The sequence below is a fragment of the Rana temporaria genome, chromosome 11, assembly GCF_905171775.1.
Source record: "Rana temporaria chromosome 11, aRanTem1.1, whole genome shotgun sequence".
Taxonomy (NCBI): domain Eukaryota; kingdom Metazoa; phylum Chordata; class Amphibia; order Anura; family Ranidae; genus Rana; species Rana temporaria.
In genome coordinates, this window is record NC_053499.1 from 10033673 (window position 1) to 10055764 (window position 22092).

At 43.0% G+C, this 22092-nt stretch overlaps 1 protein-coding gene across 2 annotated transcripts in view; it reads right to left on the bottom strand.

Annotated features, from left to right (window-relative positions):
• Positions 1-5338: 5338 nt before the first annotated feature.
• LOC120917024 (receptor-type tyrosine-protein phosphatase eta-like) overlaps positions 5339-22092 on the bottom strand; it is a 104449-nt gene continuing 87695 nt past the window's right edge. For both annotated transcript variants that reach the window (XM_040328011.1, XM_040328012.1), the window contains 11 exons: positions 20539-20724; positions 19065-19100; positions 16091-16288; positions 13952-14039; positions 13709-13847; positions 13244-13317; positions 11891-12025; positions 8831-8950; positions 8562-8722; positions 6583-6718; positions 5339-5733 (listed from right to left, as the gene is read on the bottom strand). In XM_040328011.1, coding sequence (XP_040183945.1) covers positions 5623-5733; positions 6583-6718; positions 8562-8722; positions 8831-8950; positions 11891-12025; positions 13244-13317; positions 13709-13847; positions 13952-14039; positions 16091-16288; positions 19065-19100; positions 20539-20724 — 1384 coding nt within the window. In that variant the 3' untranslated portion in view covers positions 5339-5622. The remainder of the gene's footprint in view (positions 5734-6582; positions 6719-8561; positions 8723-8830; positions 8951-11890; positions 12026-13243; positions 13318-13708; positions 13848-13951; positions 14040-16090; positions 16289-19064; positions 19101-20538; positions 20725-22092) is intronic.

Here is a 22092-nt window from a genome sequence, read left to right on the forward strand (position 1 = left end):
TTCCCCATCAAGAAAATAGTCCTTATATAACAAGGAATGAATATGGTAGAGCGTCTTCTTGGTGGACGAGTCCTTGTGGAAGACAAGCGGTCTGTGAGTTTTAAGGTGCAAGTTTCTATTTGATGCTCTTCAGTAAAGGTCACAGAGAAATGGTTTGGATTCCTATACAGGGAGTGGACCGCGGTTCTAAGATACTTTCAGATGTCACGGGTTATAGAAAAACTCCTGGGGGTTGGTTGGTTCAGGAAACGCACTTCAATTAACAAATACTGGACTTTTTCTTTTCTTTTTTTGCTATCAACTTACTTCCTTCTAAAAAAAAAAAAAAAATGTCGACGTATGCAAAACATTACTGAAAAAACCCCAAAGTAATGTCATCATAAATATTGACTCGAACTGTGCGATATAGTTTTTAACTTATTTATAATGTTGCGCTATGCCTTTTTAACCACTTAAGGACCGCCGCACGACGATATACGTCGACAGAATGGCACAGCTGGGCACATGGACGTACAGGTACGTCCCCTTTAAGAGCCAAGCCGCGGGTCGCGAGCGCGCCGCCACCCGCTCGCTCTTGACCCGGTCCTGGACCCGGTCCGAAGCTCTGTGACCACGCCCGCAGGACCCGCGGACCCGATTGCCGCCAGTGTCCCGCAATCGGGTCACAGGAGCTGAAGAACGGGGAGAGGTGAGTGAACAAACCTTTCCCCGTTTTTTCATTTCCTTAACCACTTAAGCCCCGGACCAATATGCTGCTAAATGCCCAAAGGCGTTTTTACAATTCGGCACTGCGTCGCTTTAACAGACAATTTGCGCGCTCGTACGACGTGGCTCCCAAACAAAATTGGCGTCCTTTTTTCCCACAAATAGAGATTTCTTTTGGTGGTATTTGATCACCTCTGCGTTTTTTGCGCTATAAACAAAAATAGAGCGACAATTTTTAAAAAAATGCAATATTTTTTACTTTTTGCTGTAATAAATATCCCCCAAAAACATATATAATTTTTTTTTTCCCTCAGTTTAGGCCGATACGTATTCTTCTACCTATTTTTGGTAAAAACAATCGCAATAAGCGTTTATCGATTGGTTTGCGCAAAATTTATAGCGTTTACAAAATAGGGGATATTTTTATTGCATTTTTATTAATATTTTTTTTTTTACTACTAATGGCGGCGATCAGCGATTTTTTTCGTGACTGCGACATTATGGCGGACACTTCAGACAATTTTGACAAATTTTTGGGACCATTGTAATTTTCACAGCAAAAAATGCATTTAAATTGCATTCTTTATTGTGAAAATGACAGTTGCAGTTTGGGAGTTAACCACAGGGGGCGCTGTAGGAGTTAGGGTTTCACCTAGTGTGTGTTTACAACTGTAGGGGGGTGTGGCTGTAGGTCTGACGTCATCAATTGTGTCCCCCCTATAAAGGGGATGACACGATCGATGCGCCGCCACAGTGAAGCACGGGGAAGCCGTGTTTACATACGGCTCTCCCCGTTCTTCAGCTCCGGGGACCGATCGCGACGGAGCGGCTATAAACGAATAGCCGCGCCGTCGTCCTGGATCGCTCCCCGAGGGAATCCGCCCGCCGCACGCAGCGGGGGGGGGGTCCCGATCGGACCCCCCACCCGCTAGAAAGCAAGGACGTATATATACGCCCTTCTGCCTGTCGTAAATAGTCGTGCGGCGGGCGTTAAGTGGTTAAACCACTTAAGGAGTGCTTAAGGCGGATATACGTCGGCAGAATGGCATGGCTGGGCACAATCACGTACAGGTACGTTGCCCTTTAAGTGCCCAGCCGTGGGTCGCGCGCGCGACCCGGTCCAAAGCTCCGTGACCGCGCCCGCAGGACCCACGGACCCGATCGCCGCCGGTGTCCCGCAATCGGGTCACAGGAGCTGAAGAACGGGGAGAGGTGAGTGTAAACACACCTTCCCCGTTCTTCTCTGTGGCTTGTCACTGATCGTCTGTTCCCTGTTATAGTGACGTCACACGTCCAGCCACGCCCCCCCTACAGTAAGAAAAACACAATAGGTCACACTTAAACCCTTTAGCGCCCCCTAGTGGTTAACCCCTTCACTGCCAGTGTCATTTTCACAGTAAACAGTGCATTTTTATAGCACTTTTCGCTGTGAAAATGCCAATAGTTCTCAAAAATGTGTCAAAAGTGTCCGATGTGTCCGCCATAATGTCGCAGTCAGGAAAAAAATCGCTGATCGCCGCCATAACTAGTAAAAAAATAGTAATAAAGATGCCATAAAACTATCCCCTATTTTGTAGACGCTATAACTTTTGCGCAAACCAATCAATAAACGCTTATTGCGATTTTTTTTTTACCAAAAATATGTAGAAGAATACGTATCGGCTTAAACTGAGGGAAAAAAACGTTTTTTATATCTTTTTTGGGGATATTTATTATGGCAAAAAGTAAAAAATATTGTTTTTTTTTTTTAATTGTCGCTCTATTTTTGTTTATAGCGCAAAAAATAAAAACCGCAGAGGTGATCAAATACAACCAAAAGAAAGCTCTATTTGTGGGGAAAAAATTACGTCAATTTTGTTTGGGAGCCACGTCGCACGACCGCGCAATTGTCAGTTAAAGCGACGCAGTGCCGAATCTCAAAAAGGGGCAACGTCCTTAACTTGCATATTGGTCCGAGTCTTAACCGGTTAAATCCCAAAAACATTCATACAAATCTTATTCCTGACCAGGTCTTTTCTGGAACTTTTTGTTTAAAACTTTAAATTTGTATTTTTTGCTAGAAAATTTCAGTTAAAATGCTTATTTGTTTTACAGTATATTAACCATTTGCTTACTGGGCACTTAAACCCCCCCTCCTGCCCAGACCAATTTTCAGCTTTCAGCGCTCTCACTCTTTGAACGACAATTGCGCGGTCATACAACTCTGTACCGCAAATAGAGCTTTCTTTTGGTGGTATTGATTTCATCTGTGGTTTTTATTTTTTGTTTAAAAAAATTTAAAAAGTCCATTCAAGTTTTTTTTTAAACCGTTTTATATTTTGTTATAAAATTTAGCAAACTGGTGATTTTTGTCCTTCATTGATGTATGCTGATGAGGCTGCACGGATGGGCACTAATGGACTGCACTGATGGGCGCCGATAGGCTGCATTGATGGTCACCGATAAGGCGGCACTGGTGGGCACTGATAGGCACCGATAAGGTGGCACTGGTGGGCACTAGGAGGTGGCACTGATGGGTGGCACTGAAGGGCATTGAAAGGTGGCACTGGTGGGCACTGAGAAGTGGCACTAATAGGTGGCACTGATGTGCACTGATAGGTGGCAGTGATGGGCACTGATGGGTGGCAGTGATGGGCACTGGTAGGTGACACTGATAGGCAGCACTGCTAGGTGGCACTGATGAGGCACTGATTGGCACCACTGGTGGGCATTGATAGGTGGCACTGTTTTGCACTGGTGGGCACTGATTTGTGGTACTGCCGGCACTGCCAGGTGGCACTGGCAGGCGGTTCCTGGTTGGCACAGATGAGGCGGATGTGCCAACCAGTTTTTTTGGCTCTTTTTTCTCCTCACGCTGTCAGCGCGAAGAGAAAAAAAACGATTACCGACCTTCTGTTTCCAAACTACCATTCAGGGACACCCCCCTTTCCAAAAATCAGCTTGTGCTGTAACGAATCACAGCCCAGTGATTGGACACAAGAGGCGGGATTTATGATTTCTCCAATCACAAGCAGGGGGCGGGGATTGTGCTCTTCCAGGCATTCCCGGCCAGGACAAGTACTGTCAGTGAGTAAAGAGGTGATGTGGCAACCTTTTTTGGGGGAATCAGATTGGCCCGGGGGGTGGCTGTGTCATTTTCATTTGTGTAACGTCGGCGCCAAGGGGTTAAAGGGTGTTTTTTGAGTACGTGGAATGCGGCATATGTATGTGGTGTAAAATGCAACTTGTTTAAGCCACATCCAATATTCAATGCAATGCAGTGGCGTTGCTAGGTGGGTGCGGGGGGTGCGCGCCGCACCCGGGTGACACCCCTGGATATCGGCAGCTGCGGTGCCGCTAACACCGCTGCTGCCCCTACACTAACCTAACTAACGCTCTGTGTCAACGGAGCGGACTGAAGCCGCCGGCACCTCCTCCTCTCTGTTTACAAATCCTGTGGGGAAAAGCATGAGGGACACATACCGCTGTGTGTACACGTCCGCGGCTGCGCTGTTTTCCGAGGTCTGTATTGTATTTACACTCTAGATGGACATGTGCGGGGGAGAGAGGTGCCTATGCAGATGTGGGGTGTCTATTCTGTGGGGGTCTGTACTAAGGGGGGGGGGGGATTCTGTACTAAGGGGGGTGTCTATACTGATGCAGGGGATCTGTACTAAGGGTGAGTGTCTATACTGATGGGGGGTCTGAACTAAGGGGGGTGTCTATACTGATGGGGGTCTGTACTAAGGGGGTGTCTACTGATAGGGGTTTGAACTAAGGGGATGTCTATACTGATGGGGGACTGTACTAAGGGGGGTGTCTATACTGATGGGGGGTCTGAAATAAGGGGGGTGTCTATACTGATGGGGGTCTGTACTAAGAGGGTGTCTACTGATGGGGGTCTGAACTAAGGGGGATGTCTATACTGATGGGGGTCTGTACTAAGGGGGGTATCTATAATGATGGGGGGTCTGAACTAAGGGGGTTGTCTATACTGATGGGGGTCTGAACTAAGGGGGTGTCTATACTGATGGGGGTCTGTACTAAGGGGGTGTCTACTGATGGGGGTCTGAACCAAGGGGGTGTCTATACTGATGGGGGGTCTGAACTAAGGGGGGTGTCTATACTGATGGGGGTCTGTACTAAGGGGTGTCTACTGATTGGAGTCTGTACTAAGGGGGGTGTCTATACTGATGGGGGTCTGAACTAAGGGGGCGTCTATACTGATGGGGGTGTCTGCACTAAAGGGGGGTGTCTGCACTAAGAGGGGGAATTCTACACTGATGGGGGTGTCTGTACTGATGAGGGGGGTCTGTACTGATGGAGGGGGTTAGTGCTTAAAGAGGGGGGTCTATACTAATGGAGGGTGGTCTGTACTTAGTGATGGGGATCTATACTGCAGGAGGGGGGTCTGTAGTTGGTAGTGGGGGGTCTGTACTGTGGGGGGAGTATAGATGGTGGACAAGGGGGTGACACCAATTTTTTCCGCACCAGGTGACACCAACCTTGGTGACGCCACTGATGTAATGTAACCATGTGGACATCTCGCAGGTCCTCTTATCTCCAAGGTGTTCCTCCTTCTCAAGTTCTTACGTTGGAAGGTATGATAGTGAGGTGCGGAGAAGCGTAGGAAAGATCACATGACCACAATACATAAGACTTCAAAAAGGTATTTTATGTCATTGAAATTGATCGATTTACAGACAGTTATTTTAAAGGTTTTTATTGTATTTCAATGGTTTTATTTACTTCTCGTATGCCCAAACCGGTTACAATAGATTTACTTACACCTAGAGGTAATATATTATATAAAAAGTCTGAAAAAAAGAGCACATCAGGATACATGTCTCACTAAGTCCCTATTCAGTCATTCAGAATTCTGCTCATAGACACTTTGTTTTTTGCCTGTAGGGAGCGATGAATGTTGTGTACTTTCTTTTACACGGACTCTTCTTTTACTTGCTCGTAGTATTCATAGAAACCACTTATATCTTCTGTTTGACGTATGATCAGCTCCAGAGTGCACTGGTACAAGAACATGTAATGAGCCTAAAACAAGAAAAGTTTTATATCATGAACTTTTCCACACAAGTCATGTTTGCAATCTATTAAAGACTTCCTTACTGGGCACTTAACCCCCCCTGCTGCCCAGACCAATTTTCAGCTTTCAGCGCTGACGCACTTTGGCGTGATTGAAGTTTTTCATGCGCCGTCCGTGGAATTTCCCAGTGTGCATTGCTCCAAAGTACGCCGCAAGGACGTGAACGTAAATGACGTCCAGCCCCATTCGTTGCGGGAACGACGGCCATACTTAACATTGGTACGCCGCATATACGCCTCATATAGCAGGGGTAACTTTACGCCGGGAAAAGCCTAATGTAAACGGCGTAACTGTACTGCGTCGGCCGGGCGTACGTTCGTGAATTTGCGTATCTAGCTGATTTACATATTCTAGGCGTAAATCAGCGTACACGCCCCTAGCGGCCAGCGTAAATATGCAGTTAAGATCCGACAGCGTAAGAGACTTACGCCGGTCGGATCTAATAGAAATCTATGCGTAACTGATTCTAAGAATCAGGCGCATAGATACGGCCGGCCAGACTCAGCGATACGACGGCGTATCTGGAGATACGCCGTCGTATCTCCTTTGTGAATCTACCCCTTTGAATGACAATGTAAGAAATAGTGCCCCGTTGTTGGTGTCAGTGGAAGGAATAATACCTTATATCAGGTGAAGGAATAGTGCCCCAAGGGCCAGATAATTGCAAGCACAGGGCCACATCGGGCCCACAGGCTGCAGTTTGAAGACCACGGCTATAAAGGATGAGGGAGAACAGGAGGCAAAAGTGGTCAAATCACAAATACTAATAGAAACCTAAGTGAAAAATATCACCGTACCGCTGTGTGCACCATTAAAGGCCGTTGCTGGTTCAGACAATGAGATATTCCATACACATCCACAGAACTCTCCTCTCTCAGCTGGGATATAATCCAATCCAGAGCAATGAAGATTCCCGACCTGCAGGCTCCAGAGCTGATAAAACGTAATATGAACATTGTGAAAAAATACACACAAAAAGTATATACTGTATATAAAATAAATAGTAAAAAGTAAAGCTAAAAATAAATATGAAAAAGATAAAGGAATGTAGGTAACGGGAACAGAACAATATATGTATAGTGAAGTAGATTAATACATTTTCATCCTACTGTTTTACAGGAGAGGAGTGGGGCTATGATTTGGCTTTAAATAGGAAGTACATTTGTGCATATTAGATTTCCCTGGGTCTAAAGGTTCCCAGGGAGCTCGAGAACTGGGGTCTCCAAACTTTCTAATGAAAGGGCCAGTTTACTGTCCTTTAGGGGGGCCCAACATTTGGGCAGTGGAGTAGAAAGTGCCCCAACATTAGTGCTCCATCATTGGTCTTAATGAGAAGAATTAGGCCCCATAGTTGATATGAATGAGAAGAATAGTCTTGTTGATGGTGCCATTGGTGGAATAGTGCCCCAAGGGCCAGATAATGGCAAGCAAAGGGCCACATCCAACCCTCTGGACCGCAGTTTGGAAACCACTGCTCTAGAAGAACACAGTCTAACCATGGAGGCATCTAGGAGTGCCTTCTATTTCTGCAGTGGAAGATTATAATGGCGGAGCCCAGCATGGGCACACTTTGAAAAATATGTAAACCCAATCTATAAAATTGTATTTAATTGCAGTGAAAGCTCCCCACCCTTTTCCTGCCAGGGGCCATTTTGTGTTTTTTTTGCACACGTTTAAAAAGTAATTTTAGGACTGAAGATTAGTTAAAACCCTCAAAACATTATATATTTTCTGAAAATATTTTATTTTCACATGATATTAGTCCAGCGGTTTATCAAGGGCAAAATTTCAACTGCGGGCCTCCTCCCCCCGGGTGTAGGCAAGGGAGACCAGCCAACGTCAGTTCACTGATCTCCCCTGGCTGTAAAGAACCCAGAAGCAACAGGCATAACGTCACTGCACTGCCAGTTTCTGGTGACATTTTCCCTGCAGCTTCAATGGAAGGCAGGTGAGACATCAGGGGTCTAAATGACCCCTGATATCTCCTTAAAGAGAACCTGTTACAAATAATTTATATCACATAAAGGATTTTTTGTCCTCTATGTGGTATACTATTTGGGTGAAAAAAAGAGGCAAAAATAAAGTAACGCCCAAGCATTAAGAACCCCCCCCCCCCTAAAAATCTGAGCTGCTCTCGTTCCAATCAGGAAGTGCCAGTCTGATACTCATTTCCAGATTGGTTGAAAGGTTAGGCGATCCTATTGGACACCTAGGAGGAGGGGGATGCATGGTGTGATCCGCACCAAAGGAGGGCAAAGAAAGCTGCCGGACATACTGCCCGCCTGCTTTCTAGATGGGGTAAGTTGCGGGGCTTTGATGTCCCGGTTGTCCTCCGGGGGGGGGGGTTGGCAGTCCCTTCCGGGGGGGGGGGGGTGGCTGTTTGCCGCACCCCCAGAAGAAAAAAACAATAGCAGCCACTGCATGCAGCTATCGCTGGACTAAATGTAGAATGGAATCGGCTTTAAATAGTTGTGTTGACTGTCATTGGTTGAATCACTTGGCAGCTTCCTATACCCTTCAATGGATTCATTGCAGTTTTCCCCAGCAATTCAGATCTCTTCTTCTAGCAAGGTCATAACAAAAAGCTTAATTTTCTTGGCCATTATTTATCTTTGTGGAAAAGTTGTAGCAGAATGGAGTTAAGTATTCTGAGAGAAATGCCTTTGCCACAAGAGACACATAAAAAAACCAGCATGAGATTCACCTTCCCAGCAATCATGCATACCCGAGACAGCCATTGTGGCTACAGTTGACCCTTGGTACCGACCGTACCTACCTGCAGTGCACCAAGGTGGGGTAATTAGGAGAATTCTTTTTTCTGTACTGCTGAACTGAACTGACAAACTTCATGAGGATGTCTCTGTCAATGAAGTCCCAACTGGTGGTCCACAAAGTGTATTGGAATTGGCGCACCTGACGACTTTCACTGCTCTTAAGCTGAGTTAGAAAGGTGATTTTTGTTAGAGAAATTATACGATGTGCACCAATTAAAAGAGAACAGCGTATGATATCTACATACTGCAATGTATTACTGAATCTACTTACATTTGTCACCAACAGGTTTCGTACAGTCCCGTTACGGTGAATGTCTTCTGATACAAAAGTCACCATGATGTCACCAAATACCTTAGCTTCTCTGGAGGGCCAATATTGCTCACTGCATTCCTAAAATGGGCAAATATTATTCCTTGTCTCACTTATTTACAGGAAATAGACAGTTAGATAGATAGATAGATAGAGATATGGGGCCAGATTCTGATACATTTACGTTGCTCCACGGCAGCGCAACGTATCCCATTTACGTTACACCGCCGCAGGTTTACAGCGTAAGTGCCTGATTCACAAAGCTCTTACCTGTAAACTTGCGGCGGTGTCACATAAATCCGCTCGGCGCAAGCCCGCCTAATTCAAATGGGACGGGCACTATTTAAATTAGGCGCGTTCCCGCGCCGAACGTACTGCACATGCTCCGTCTGGAAAATTACCCGACGTGCATTACGCTAAATGACGTCGCACGGACGTCATTTGTTTAGACGTTAACGTAAATGGCGTCCAGCGCCATTCACGGACGACGCGTGAACGACGGCCATACTTAACATGGCTTAGAACACCTAGGGCTCAGCCCTAATTTTACGACGCGTATCTCGACGGAAACAATGTAAAGTTAGAGCGATGGGTAACGCGGACGTTCGTGGATCGCCGTAACTAGTCATTTGCATGTTCTACGCCGACCGCAATGGCCTCGCCACCTAGCGGCCGGCATAGAATTGCATCCTAAGATCCGACAGTGTAAGTCAATTACACCTGTCGGATCTTAGGGCTATCTATGCGTAACTGATTCTATGAATCAGCCGCATAGTTAGGACGGGCGGATCACAGAGATACGACGGCGTATCAGGAGATACGCCGTCGTATCTCTTTTGTGAATCTGGCCCATAGATCTTCCTCTCCTTGAGACACCATCATAACATCAGTTGCTCCAACTAGGTAATATTGGTGCTCAAGCTAATTGTAAAGCCCCTCCTAGTTTACTATTTTGTCTTGCGCTGTGTTGCTTTTCGCAGCAAAACAAATGGGCTACCATAATGCAACATATATTAACGTATGGGTAGGTGCAGTCTTTTTTCTCCACTGCAGGTGGCACTCAACCGCAGCGGTAGTGCTGAGGGAGAGGAAGTTAAAAGTAACATCGTTGCTCTGTGGTTTCTTGGGTCGCAGTGGCAGCGATCTGGTTGGAGGCTGACAGCCCATGTGACTCTGGCAGCCATATTGGGTCACACAGAATCTATTTAAGGCCCTGGCTCCTGAGTTTCGAGCTGATTTAGCGTGTAGGTAGTGAAGGAACGCATGTATCAGGGACAGTAATTGTAGCTTCCCCTCAAGACAGATGCTGTCACTTCAGCTGAGATCTGCTCTGCTACAAACTGCTGTTCACCTGTGAGTGATCCCAACTGCCTTTCTCTGGGCTTGTTGTGAACTGTTATACTCTGACTACAATACAAGTTCTTTCAATTTGCAACTGGACACGCGGCACTCTTCCATAAACGTGTGACAAAATGTGCATTAACTTACGTTCATCAAAGCTTCACAATGCATCACTAAGCTGCAATTGTTGACCTCTTTGGGTACTTTCACATAGTCAATCCAAAAAGGTCCGCCTGTCAGTCTTTCAGGTGGACTTGATCAGATGGTCCATGTATTCCTATGGACCGGCGGGTGTAAAAAGACTTGTGTCTCTTCACACCCATCCACCACTGGGTCCAATCAGGCCAACTAAAAAAATTTAAGTGGGCTGCGCCCTCTTCTGTTTGGCGCACTGGATAGGAGGCAGCAAGGTGTAAATGGACAGCAGAGTTCGTTCACTCTCGGCCGCTTATAGAGCAGGGTTGGTCCCTGTCCACTTTGCTGAAACTGAGCTGACACGGACCTGATATCAGCCCCGCTTTGCTCCAATCAGCAGGGGATCAGCGGACAGAACCGCTGTTGATCGAAGCAGAAGGAACCCGTGTAAAAGGATTCTTACTCACTGACTCTTTACATATCAGGAGCTTTGATTAAAGCGAGAGATGGTCAGGTTTGTGAAAAGCGATCAACATTGTCAGTATAGGTTCCTTGTAGATAAATGTAATGTACATAACTGTCAATAAACCGCTTCCAGACGAGCCGCCGCAGTTATGCGGCAGGCTGGAACCCCTGCGTGAGCCATTGTAGCTGAACGTTGGCTCTTTAAGGCACCCCCGGCGGCGCGCACACGCGCCCAAAGCATGTACCCAGACTTGATGCGAGTGCCCGGGCAGTCGCGATGACCGCCCGGGCGCTCGCGATTGCTCATTACAGAGCGAGAACAGGGATGTGTGATACACACACATCCCGGTTCTCTCAGGGGTGGGGAGACTGATCATGTGTTCATACTATGCATGAACACTGATCAGTCTCTTCCCCTAGTTAGTCCCATCCCCCCTTCAGTTAGAGCACACATTAGGGAGCACTTTTAACCCCATGATTGCCCCCTAGTGTTAACCCCTTCCCTGCCAGTGACATTTTTACATTAATCAGTGCATTTTTATAGCACCGATTGCTTTATAAATGACAATGGTCTCAAAAATGTGTCAAAAGTGTCCAATGTGTCTGTCATAATGTTGCAGACCCACTAAAAATTGCAGATCTTTCACACTGAGGCACTTTACAGGCATTTTAGTGCCTGTAAAGCGCCTCTCCTGTCACTCCAGTGTGAAAGCCTGTGGGATGTTAGAAAAAGTCCTGCAAGCAGCATCTTTGGGGCGCGTTAGGAGCGGTATGTACAGCGCTCCTAAAACACCCCTGCCCATTGAAATGAATGGGCACCGCTGCCAAAGTGCCTGCAAAGCGCTTCGGCAGGGGCGCTTTGCGGGCGCTATTAACCCCTTTTTCGGCCGCTAGCGGGGGTTAAAAGCCTCTAGCGGCCAAAAAAAGACACTAAAACTACGGTAAAGCGGCGCTAAAACTAGCGGCGCTTTACCGCCGACGCTCTCACCGCCAATTGTGAAAGTGCCCTTAGAATAATATTTTTTCCTTATTTCTAAGAAAATTATCCTTTTCCTAAGAAAACAATGGTTATCAATGTACCTTGCCATTTTCTTGACAACTGGACAGCATCACTATGGTATTTATGTGTTTCTCCCATATCAAGTACCAGAAATATCCCACTGTATCAGACTGAGGGTTCTGTGCTGCAATGAACTCCCGTGAAAATCTATAACCCTAAAAGAAAGGAAAAGGGGCTTTAATAGTGAAATACATGCAAAGTCCCATATATACATAAGGCAGAAAACTTTTCATATAAGCTGACCCTTACATTTGTTTAAGAATAACAATTTTTTTTTATTGTTTTTTAAGCAATTAGCTTAAAGTGATTGTAAAGTCTCATTTGATTGTGTTTTTTAAATAACAAAGATGTTATATTTACCTCCTCTGTGCAGTAGTTTTGCACAGAGCAGCCCGGATCCTCCTCTTCTCGGGTCCCTCTTCTGTGCTCCTGGCCCCTCCCTCCTGTTCAGTGCCTCCACAGCAAGCAGCTTGCTATAGGGGCACCCAAGCTGAGTCACAGCTCCCTGTGTCTATTCAGATACAGAGCCATGGCGCGGCCCGCCCCCTCTCTCCCCTGATTGGCTAGCTGACTTTGATTGACAGCAGTGGCAGCCAATGGCACCGGTGCTGTGTCTCAGCCAATCAGGAAGGAGAATCTCAGGCAGCTTAGACACTCCTGCAACATCGTTGGATAAAGACGAGCTGAAATATTACAGGGGCTGAGGGGAGATGCTGCACACAGAAGGTATTTTTTTTACTTACCGTATTTATCAAGGTATTGCGTGCTCCAGGGTATAGCACGCACCCCTAATGTGGACCCGAAATTCCTGTAAAAAAAAACATTTTATACTTACAGTTTTGGTGTCCATCGGCGGCCTTGTCCGGTCCGGCGTCCGTCTGGGGCCTCTGTGGTGTCCTCCCTGCTTCTCCTGCGCTGTCTCCGAGTCTAATCCCCGCTTCCCGCACTCAGTTTGAACACCTCCGCCGACATATACCGAGTGCAGTACACTCGGGTACATTCGGCCAGGCTCGGCTTCGCTCGTGGTCACGCTCTGTGACGTTTATGCGTGAGCACGAGCGAAGCCGAGCCTGGCCGAATGTACCCGAGTGTACTGCACTCAGTATATGTCGGCGGAGGCATTCAAAATGAGCACGGGAAGCGGGTATCGGCGTATATCGCAAACCCACGATTTCCCCCTTATTTTAAGGGGAAAAAAGGGCGCGGTATACGCCGATAAATACGGTAATGCATTAAAAATTAAGGAGTCGATGCACGTGCCCAGCGGCCGCGATTTCCGCCGGGCACTTGCGATCACTCCTGACAGAGCCAGAACGGGGATATGTGTGTGTAAACTCATGAAATGATTTTTTTTAACATTTTAAATAACTTACAGAAATATAGCTAGCGCTGATATATCCATAAATGGAACCTTCAAGAGCTGACGTCCTGGCATGAGACGTTCCATCTATAACACAGTTTGTAAGAAAATACATTTAGAAACACCACTGGATCGGCCATAGTGCACAACAACAGAACATAGTATATTTTGAAGCTAAGATAACTTTTATTGACTGAATAGAACACACAATGGTGTTACTTTACTAAAGGCAAATAGGCTTGAGTGAAAACAATGTGAATGGACTAGAAGTCAGCTGAACATATACCAGTATTTGTTACTCCTTCCTATGTGATTACGAACACGGGTATAGTCAACAGCTGGATTGGATGCCAAACCAGCTGCTGACTAGGCCTGCACTTGTCTATTGGATCCCCCCAAAAAAGTGGATACTCTTTGAATTATCCCCTTAAAGGGGTTGTAAAGGTTTTTTTTTTTTTAACAAACATGTTATACTTACCTCTACTGTGCAGCTCGTTTTGCACAGAGTGGCCCCCGATCCTTGTCTTCTGGGTTTCGGCATCCAGTTGCTCCTTCTGTGTTTTGGCAAGGTTCATGGTTATAGATCTGGACTGCAAAACTTCAATAGACTTTAGACTCTGCATAAGATAATAATAGTGTTACTACAAAAGCTCACAAAATTGTAAACTATGAATTCAATGTTTTACAATATATATAAGAAAATTAAGTCTTCTTTACATACATCAAACTGAAGAATCAGGCCTCTGTAGTCACTTGTTCTCAGCCTTTGATATGCTGCGTGGAAGTTTTCAATCTTCACAGATTGTTTCCTGAAAATATAAAAATGCGAAATCCTAGTAGAATCTTAGGAGCCATAATAGGAAAAATTGTTGTAAATATGGTTTTGCAAAAGATTAACAATAAAATATTATCTAAAAGTAATATCTTACACTCAACTGGACTTTTTCTGTAATGTGAAAGATGTATTACTGCTTATCAAAGCAGCTTCATCAGCTCTAATGAGTGTTAGGAACATGGCGCGGCATTTATAACCACACTGGAAACTCCGATACCGTAATCTATTCACCATGAAATGTGTTAAGAAATGTGTTGATTTTTCCAAGAACAGGACATGAGTTGGGAAAGTTAGTAAGACCATCCTGCTTTAACTACATAATCCAATAACCATAGTGACATAGACATGGGACAGGTGTTAACCATTCAAGTTGAAGGTGTGAATTACTTCAGTAGAGATGGACTCAACCTCTGTTTAGGGATGATTTGTCAGTTTACTATAACTCGAGCAATGCTACTCAAACTATTAACACACCTCCAACTTCATAGCACCAAAGTGAGTGGATTATGTAATTTTGTAATTATACAATGTTTCGCAAGCTTTTCCATCTCCCATCATGTTCTTGCACAATCAACATCTGTCTTGACACCTTCCATAATGACTGAATTAAGGTGACTGTGTTATTTATGTGGATATAAATGCTAGGGTACGTTCCTGACTGTAGAAGCTGCTTGGGTACAAAATGCGACATCTTCAAAATTACTAAACAAGTCTAGCTGAATGCAACAAACTACATTTACTGTATATTTACCTAAATTAATTAAAACCTTTGCAGACATAATAAAATATTGTCACTACAAAATGTATTTATACTAATCTTGAGTAAATTGTGTTACTGTATTTTTTGTATTTGGCAGTAAGGATGTACATACATTATTGAGTAAACCCAGTTAATCATAAAAAAAATTGGCATTATTAAAACATTTCACAAAGGAGAATTAAAAACATAAATTGCAGCCATAATTTATTCCTCTGTTTCCTTTAAACGATTTGTTTTTGTTTGTGGAACAGCAATGGGTACCAACAACGCCCCTGCTATATCCAGTATCTAACCAAGGTTGTTAAGAATTTTTTTAACGTTTTTTTTAGAAACACAAAATATGAATGAAACATTTAGGATTAGCATACACGTTGGTATAATGGACTTGTTTTTTGTCTCTAAACTTTCAAATATATTTGTCACAATTCATACATTGCTAATATAGATACAAAAATTGAATAATTTTAAATAGTAGAAAAAGTACCGTGACAAAGAATTGCTTGATTTTTTTTATTTTTAAGCTTATATTTGGCATAAATAATCAGTTTGAACATATGTTTCATTATGTTACTAAGGGTGGATAATTCAATGGTCTTTCCTTGCACCATAATACTTCTTTACAAATCAAATTACTTCAATCAAATTTATTTTCTTGGATTGTGATTCAGGTTATACCCTAAAGAATATCTTTTGGAGAATGTTAATGTTTTCTGACTTTTGTTCTACTATTAATTGTATGGTGTATGCCAATTTTATATTGAGCACTTTCTCAGTTGCCTTTTTACTGTATATATGGCAAAACTCTTCTTCTTTTCTTTATGGAACATTAATAAATATTATTGAAATAAAAAACAAATCAGTTTAGACATGCTTAGCAGTATAATACAAATTAAGCGCCATGTACCGGCACATCCAGCACAGATACTGGCGTATATCAAGCTAGTTAAACCCAAGGTCCTGCAATTCCTGATCCTCGTGCTTGACTTTGTTATTGCTCCTGCTTCTGTCTGACCTGCTTATGGATTATCCTTGTCTGACTATGTTTCCTGCTAATGTCTGTTACCGACCTTCGCCCAGACTTCTGACCAAGATTTGTCTATCAACTTCGTACCTCACTGCCTGCATATTGCTAACTAACCTCTACTTGTTCCTGACCTTGATTCTGCTTATGATTTGGTGCCTTCCTCCCTCCTCAGCTGTTACTGAACCAAGCTTGTGACCTAAATCTGCTCATAACTAAACTTGGTGTATCCTGGGTGCCTTACCTGCTATATATCTGCTTCTCTGATAATAGCACTTCCATGTTCCAGTCTTCAGTTTCGGTTACCTGGCCCTTGTGCCCTGCTGTCACCCATGCAGACTCTGTCTTAACTTCTAGGTCTGCTTGAAGAGGAATTATGCAAGAGACTGCCTTCATTACCTTGGGTTCCTCAAACAGGTACCTGACATCACCAGTACTTTTCCTGTAATTAAATTAAACATGCCATTAGAAGGAACAAACTTCACACCACAAAAGCTCCTAAAATGTTGTTAATTTAAGAAAAATGTCACTTTAAATATATTCTGCTCATAGTCTTTTTTCACAATTTTTTTTTAAATATTCAGGGCCATATTCTCAAACAAGTTAATCGAATTTTCCGCCGGCGTATCATTGTTTTGTATTCACAAAACAAGATACGCCGGATTTAGGCTAGGATCCGACTAGTGTAAATCACTTACACTGTCGGATCTTAAATGTAATTCGCCGCCGGCCGCTAGGTGGCGTTTAAGTTCAGGTCTCATTTGTTTATGCAAATGAGCCTGATACGCCGATTCCCGAACGAAATCGCGTCGCGTAACCGTCGCTTACGCCGTTTGCGTAAGCGTAAGGTTACCCCTGCTATATGAGGGGTAACCTTACGCCAGTCCCACGTATGCCATGTTAAGTATGGCGTCGGGTCCGCGTCGTCTTTTCCCGTCGGGTACGTCGTTTTACTAAGTTGTTCTTGAATACGACTTTACGTCAATGACGCACACGTCGGCGTCATTGACGTTTTCCGTCGAGAACTGGAGCATGCGCACTGGGCTATTTTAAGCCCGGCGCATGCGCAGTTCGAACGGCACGGGGCGCGCTTAATTTAAATACAAGCCGCCCCCTTGGAATTACGCGGGGATACGCCGGGCCAATTACACTACGCCGCCCCAAACTACGGAGCAAGTGTTTGGGGAATACAGCACTTGTTCCTGTAAGTTGGGGCGGCGTAGTGTAAATGGCTTACGCTACGCCCGCCTCAAATCTACGAGAATCTGGCCCTCAGTTTTTCCTGTTATACCCTTTTTTATTGGACTGTATTAGACTGTATGAAAGAATAAAAAAAATTGCGCTTCAAATAAATGAACAACAGTCACTTATTTTACTCATTCAGCCATGTTTGTAAAATTAAAAACCCAGCTCCTGAAAAAATTTAAAATAGTCAGACAACTCTCCCTAAGCCTGTCTGCAGTAGACATGTGCACTGCTGAAAAATGTGTTTGTTTTCTTTTTTTTGCCATTTTTTGGGTCATACATTATGATCGAAATTCGAAAAATTCAAATATTTGGAAATTCGAAAATTAAAAAATCCAAAAATTAAAAACGAAAATCGGAAACAACGAAAATCCGAAATAATAACTAACTAACTAATAATAACTGACTATTAAATTATAAGTATTGGAATTTTCTTTAAAATTTGGCTGTTATTGAACGTAACAAATACGAATTTATCCAAAGTTATGAATTATCCGGTATAACAAATGTTGCATCTAACCGAATGGAATGTAGCAAATAAATAATTATAAATAATATTAAAACGTTTTATTATTATTATTGTTTAATTATTATGATTAATCCATTACATTCGTTGACATGCAGCATTCCACGCAGTCAAAGGACCCAGACTGTGGAACGCGCTACCAACTAACATCCGAATGGAAGAAAATCATCGGGCCTTCAGAAAAAAACTTAAGACACACCTTTTCTGAAGGATAAGGATGGAAATGGATACCAAGCGCCTTGAGGTGATTCAGTTCGCATTTGTAGCGCTATACAAGTTATTCACTCACTCACTCACTCACTCACTCATTCATTATTTTGGATAATTTGTTACTTCGGATAAATTCATATTCGTTACGTTCACTAACAGCCAAATTTGAATAAAAAATTCCAATACCTATCATCTATTAGTTATTAGTAGTAGTTATTATTATTATTAGTTAGTTAATTATTTCAGATTTTCGGGTTTTCGAATTTTTGGATTTTTGTTCTTTTTAATTTTCCGATTATCATTCTGATTTTCCAGTTTTCAAATTTCTGAATTTTTGTTTTCGGAAAAATTTGTTAAACAGGTTTTCATTAATTCAAATATTTCCAAATTAATGAATTTGTTGAATTTCTTCAAAAAAAAATTTGGAACAAAACAAATTGCACATGTCTCTTCTGCAGTGTAATGGATCAAAGTCGGTTTCCTCTATTAGAAAAGCTAATATCCTGCCCCGGGGACCAGACTTTTTTTTCCTGCTCTTTATTTTCTTTGGTGACCACCTCAATGCCCCCATAAGTTCTCCTGCCTCTGGAGCCTATGAGAGAGGATCCAGCCACTAAAAATGTCACCTGCATAATGAGGTGTGCTCATCATGCAGGCAGTGATGTGGACACCCGAAGAAGGACCCCAAAAAGTAAAAAGAAGGCGAGAGAAGGATTGTCATGTTCCCATGGCTTTAGTTTAAAAAGAAATGGCCATTTGGATTTTGAGAGGGGGTGAGTGGGTTGTTATTATCCTGGAGTTTGGGTTTAAATGTATAAACACTGTAGAATGTGGTTTAACATGTTAAAATGCCATGGCTACTGCTGTGAGTGTTACGAGACTTACAAAATATCTGTGGATGCTCATCCTTTTAATACTTTCATTTACCAACAATCTGAGGACCCTTTTGGCCCACCTGCTTATAGAGAGCTGCCATTGTCTCCAGTATTGAGATGTAACTTCAAAGTTAAAGTAAGATCCCCCACAACACTTCAACCTCTGTAACACAAGTATGAATTAGTGGCTAACTTTTAAGATTTTTGTTGGTGGGCAGGCTCTCCAGGTTTCTAGGGAATCTAACCTTCCATTTAAAGAGTATTGGTTGGAAATTCTGCCCTATCCTTTTTTATGCATTCTTAAGCAGTACAAAACAAATTAGGTAAAGTGAAACAATCAAACAACACATACATAGACTTACCTAATCAACATATTTTTTTCATAACCAGGTGTTTGTCTGTAATTATAGTAAATATAACATCATAAGGACTTTAAAGACTTTTCACAATTTATGGAATTTTAAAATGTACTTCTGATTTACCATTGTATATTGGATTGTATCAAAGAAGAAAGTGAGTGTAAACAGATAATCATGGAAAATATCACGCCATATGTAAAACATTTCACAAAGAGGAATGAGACACATAAATTACAGCCACACGTTCTGCCTTTATTTCCATTGAATTATTTGTTTTATGGAACAGCAATGGGCACCTAGAACACCCCTGCTCTATCAGATATTTGTTCCAGTATCTAACCAGGGTGTTGAAAAATTGTTTATGCTGTTTATATAAACTTCAAATATAAAGTAAACATTTTGGAATAACATCTAGGTTGATACAGGGTCTTGTTTTATGGCTCTAAACTGTCCTGCGAATCTGTCACAATTCATACATTGATAAAAACACCAATCTAGAATTTGACATATCAGAAAAATGTCCTGTGGCAAACCAATTGTTAATTTCTTTTTTGTTTTTGTTTTAAGCTGCATATTAAGTAGTACAAGACCATAAAAACAACTAAAGACAAACAGACTGTGCACTTTCGAAGTGAAGTTGCACTCTGCAAGGGCATTTGCTCCAGAGTTTAGTAAATGAGGATAAGCTCTGCAAAATTGTATCATTCAATCACGTACAAGCAAAAATTGCACATGTGATTGGGTATTTTTTGCAAAGTGAAACTTCACCTAATTTACTAAGCTCTGGAGCAAATACGCTTGCAGAGTGCAACTGCACTTGGAAAGTACACAGTCTATTTCCTTTATTTTCCCTTTATTAAATCAACCCCCATAGATTTACCTACTCACAACACGTTTTAGGTTTCTACATCAGGTTTCCACATCAGAATTCAGGAACATCATGCTAGCCATGTGAAAAATCTTGCCAGCCGTAAGGCATGTTTCATGTTTTTAGATAAAGAAGTCTAGCTTAATGTGTGACATCTCGCACACATACATACATTGGAATGCACGCTTCTCATTGTGCTAATTAACTTGTGCCAATGAACTTACAGGCAAGTTTACCACAGATACTTTAAACTTTCAGGCTATTTAAACCCAAATTCTGCATAAGATCATTGCTGATTGGTCTTTCAGTCCTGCATTTCCTGCATCTTCTGCTTCTGAACCTTATGCTTGACCTTGCTATTTTACTGGTTCCTGTCCAACCTGTTTCAGGATTATTCTTGTCTGTCCATGTTTGCTGCTCATCTCTGTTACTAACCTTGACCTGGAATTCTGACCAAAGTTTTTTGACTCTGCACATCGCTACCTGCTTATTGCTAACACTGCTACTGACCTTGATTCTGACTTGATTTGGTGCCTTCCTGCTTGACTGTTACTAAAGCTGACTTATGACCCAACTTCACTCATAACTGAACTCATAAGTATGCCCTACCTTCTGTTCTTCTGCTTCTCTGATACCAGCTCTCGCACAGTCCATTCATCAGTTTCAGCTTCCTGGCTCTTGTGCCCTTCATTTGCCTTTGCAACTGCCAGGGGTGCTTGGACAGGAATTGTGCAAGAAGATGCCTTTGCCATCTTGGACTCCTTATACGAGTATTCAACATCACTAGTATGTTGCCTGGAATTAGAATAAATATACCATTAAAAAGAAAGTGGACATAGCTTTGAAAACTCATAATTTAACATTTTGCACTTTGACTATATTCTGCCTAATTTATTTTTTCCCCATTTGGGGAATTTTCAAATGTTACATTTTTCTTCAGCTATACCCTTGTGTGATGGATTCTGTAAAAAAAAAAGAAGCTTGTGTGAGCTTCAACTAAATGAAAACCAGCTTTGGAACAGTCACTTCTTTCTCTCATTGTAAATCTAAAATTACTAATAGCTGAGATGAGAATACAATAGATACCTCCTCCGCTTCACAGGGCTCTGTAGAGCTATGGTAGTGGAGAAAAAAAAAGGACCAGGGTGAACTGCCTATGCTTGAGTTGTTGGTTTAACATGTGAAAATGTCCTGGCTACTGCTGTGAGTTTTTATTGTGAAAAATAAAAATCTACTAAACTTACAAAATATCTGTGGACTCTCATCCTTTAACTACTTTAATTTCCAGCAATCGGAGGATCCTTCTAGGCCAGTGGTTCTCAACCTTTCTAGTGCCGTGACCCCTTGATAAAATTTCCCCCCTAACAGTAAAATTATTTTCGTAGTGTGGGTTGTCAGCACCCAAGGCAAGACAAGTAGTTTGCGCCCCCAACCCACGAGCATTTAGCGCTTTCTGAGACCCTTCCACTCGTACAGTATTAAGATCCTTCTGGTACATTTGAGGCTCTAGAACTCTTTTTGTTCTCCTTTCTTTCCCTTTTATCTCTCTCTATCCTAATTTCTTGTTTTTTTTACCCCCATCCCTCTCTAGCTGTCTTTCTTGCTCTTTCTCTCCCTTTTTATTTGTTCCTCCCCCTCTTTTTCTCTCCCTTTCATGGATTCTCTATTTTATTTCCGTCTCTTACTCCTTAGTGGGTAGGTGGGGGGTATGGGATGAGCGGCAATGCTGGCGGGGGGTTTTCACATTCATCACCAGTCAGCTGACCTCTACTCTCTGCCCCCCAGCCATGCCGTAAACTGAATGGGCGGCTGCAAAAACAGTGAGTGGGCAGCCGCAAAAAGGCTTGGAGAGAGAGTGGTGCAGGCTTCAATAACAGCCCAGGATCTGGTGACCCCTGGCAAATCATCATTTGACCCCCGAGGGGGTCCCAAACCCCAGGTTGAGAACCACTGTTCTAGGCCTACCTGCTTATAGAGAGACACCTTTGTCTCCAGAATTGAAGTCAGTGCCCTGACACTCTTTAGCATAAATATGGCTCAATGGCTAACTTTTAAGATTGTTGTTGGTGGGAAGGCTGTCTAGGTTTCTCGGGAACCCTTCCATTGAGAGAATATTGATTGGAAGTTATGCTTTATGCTTTCTTCTTCTGCATGGAAATTCTT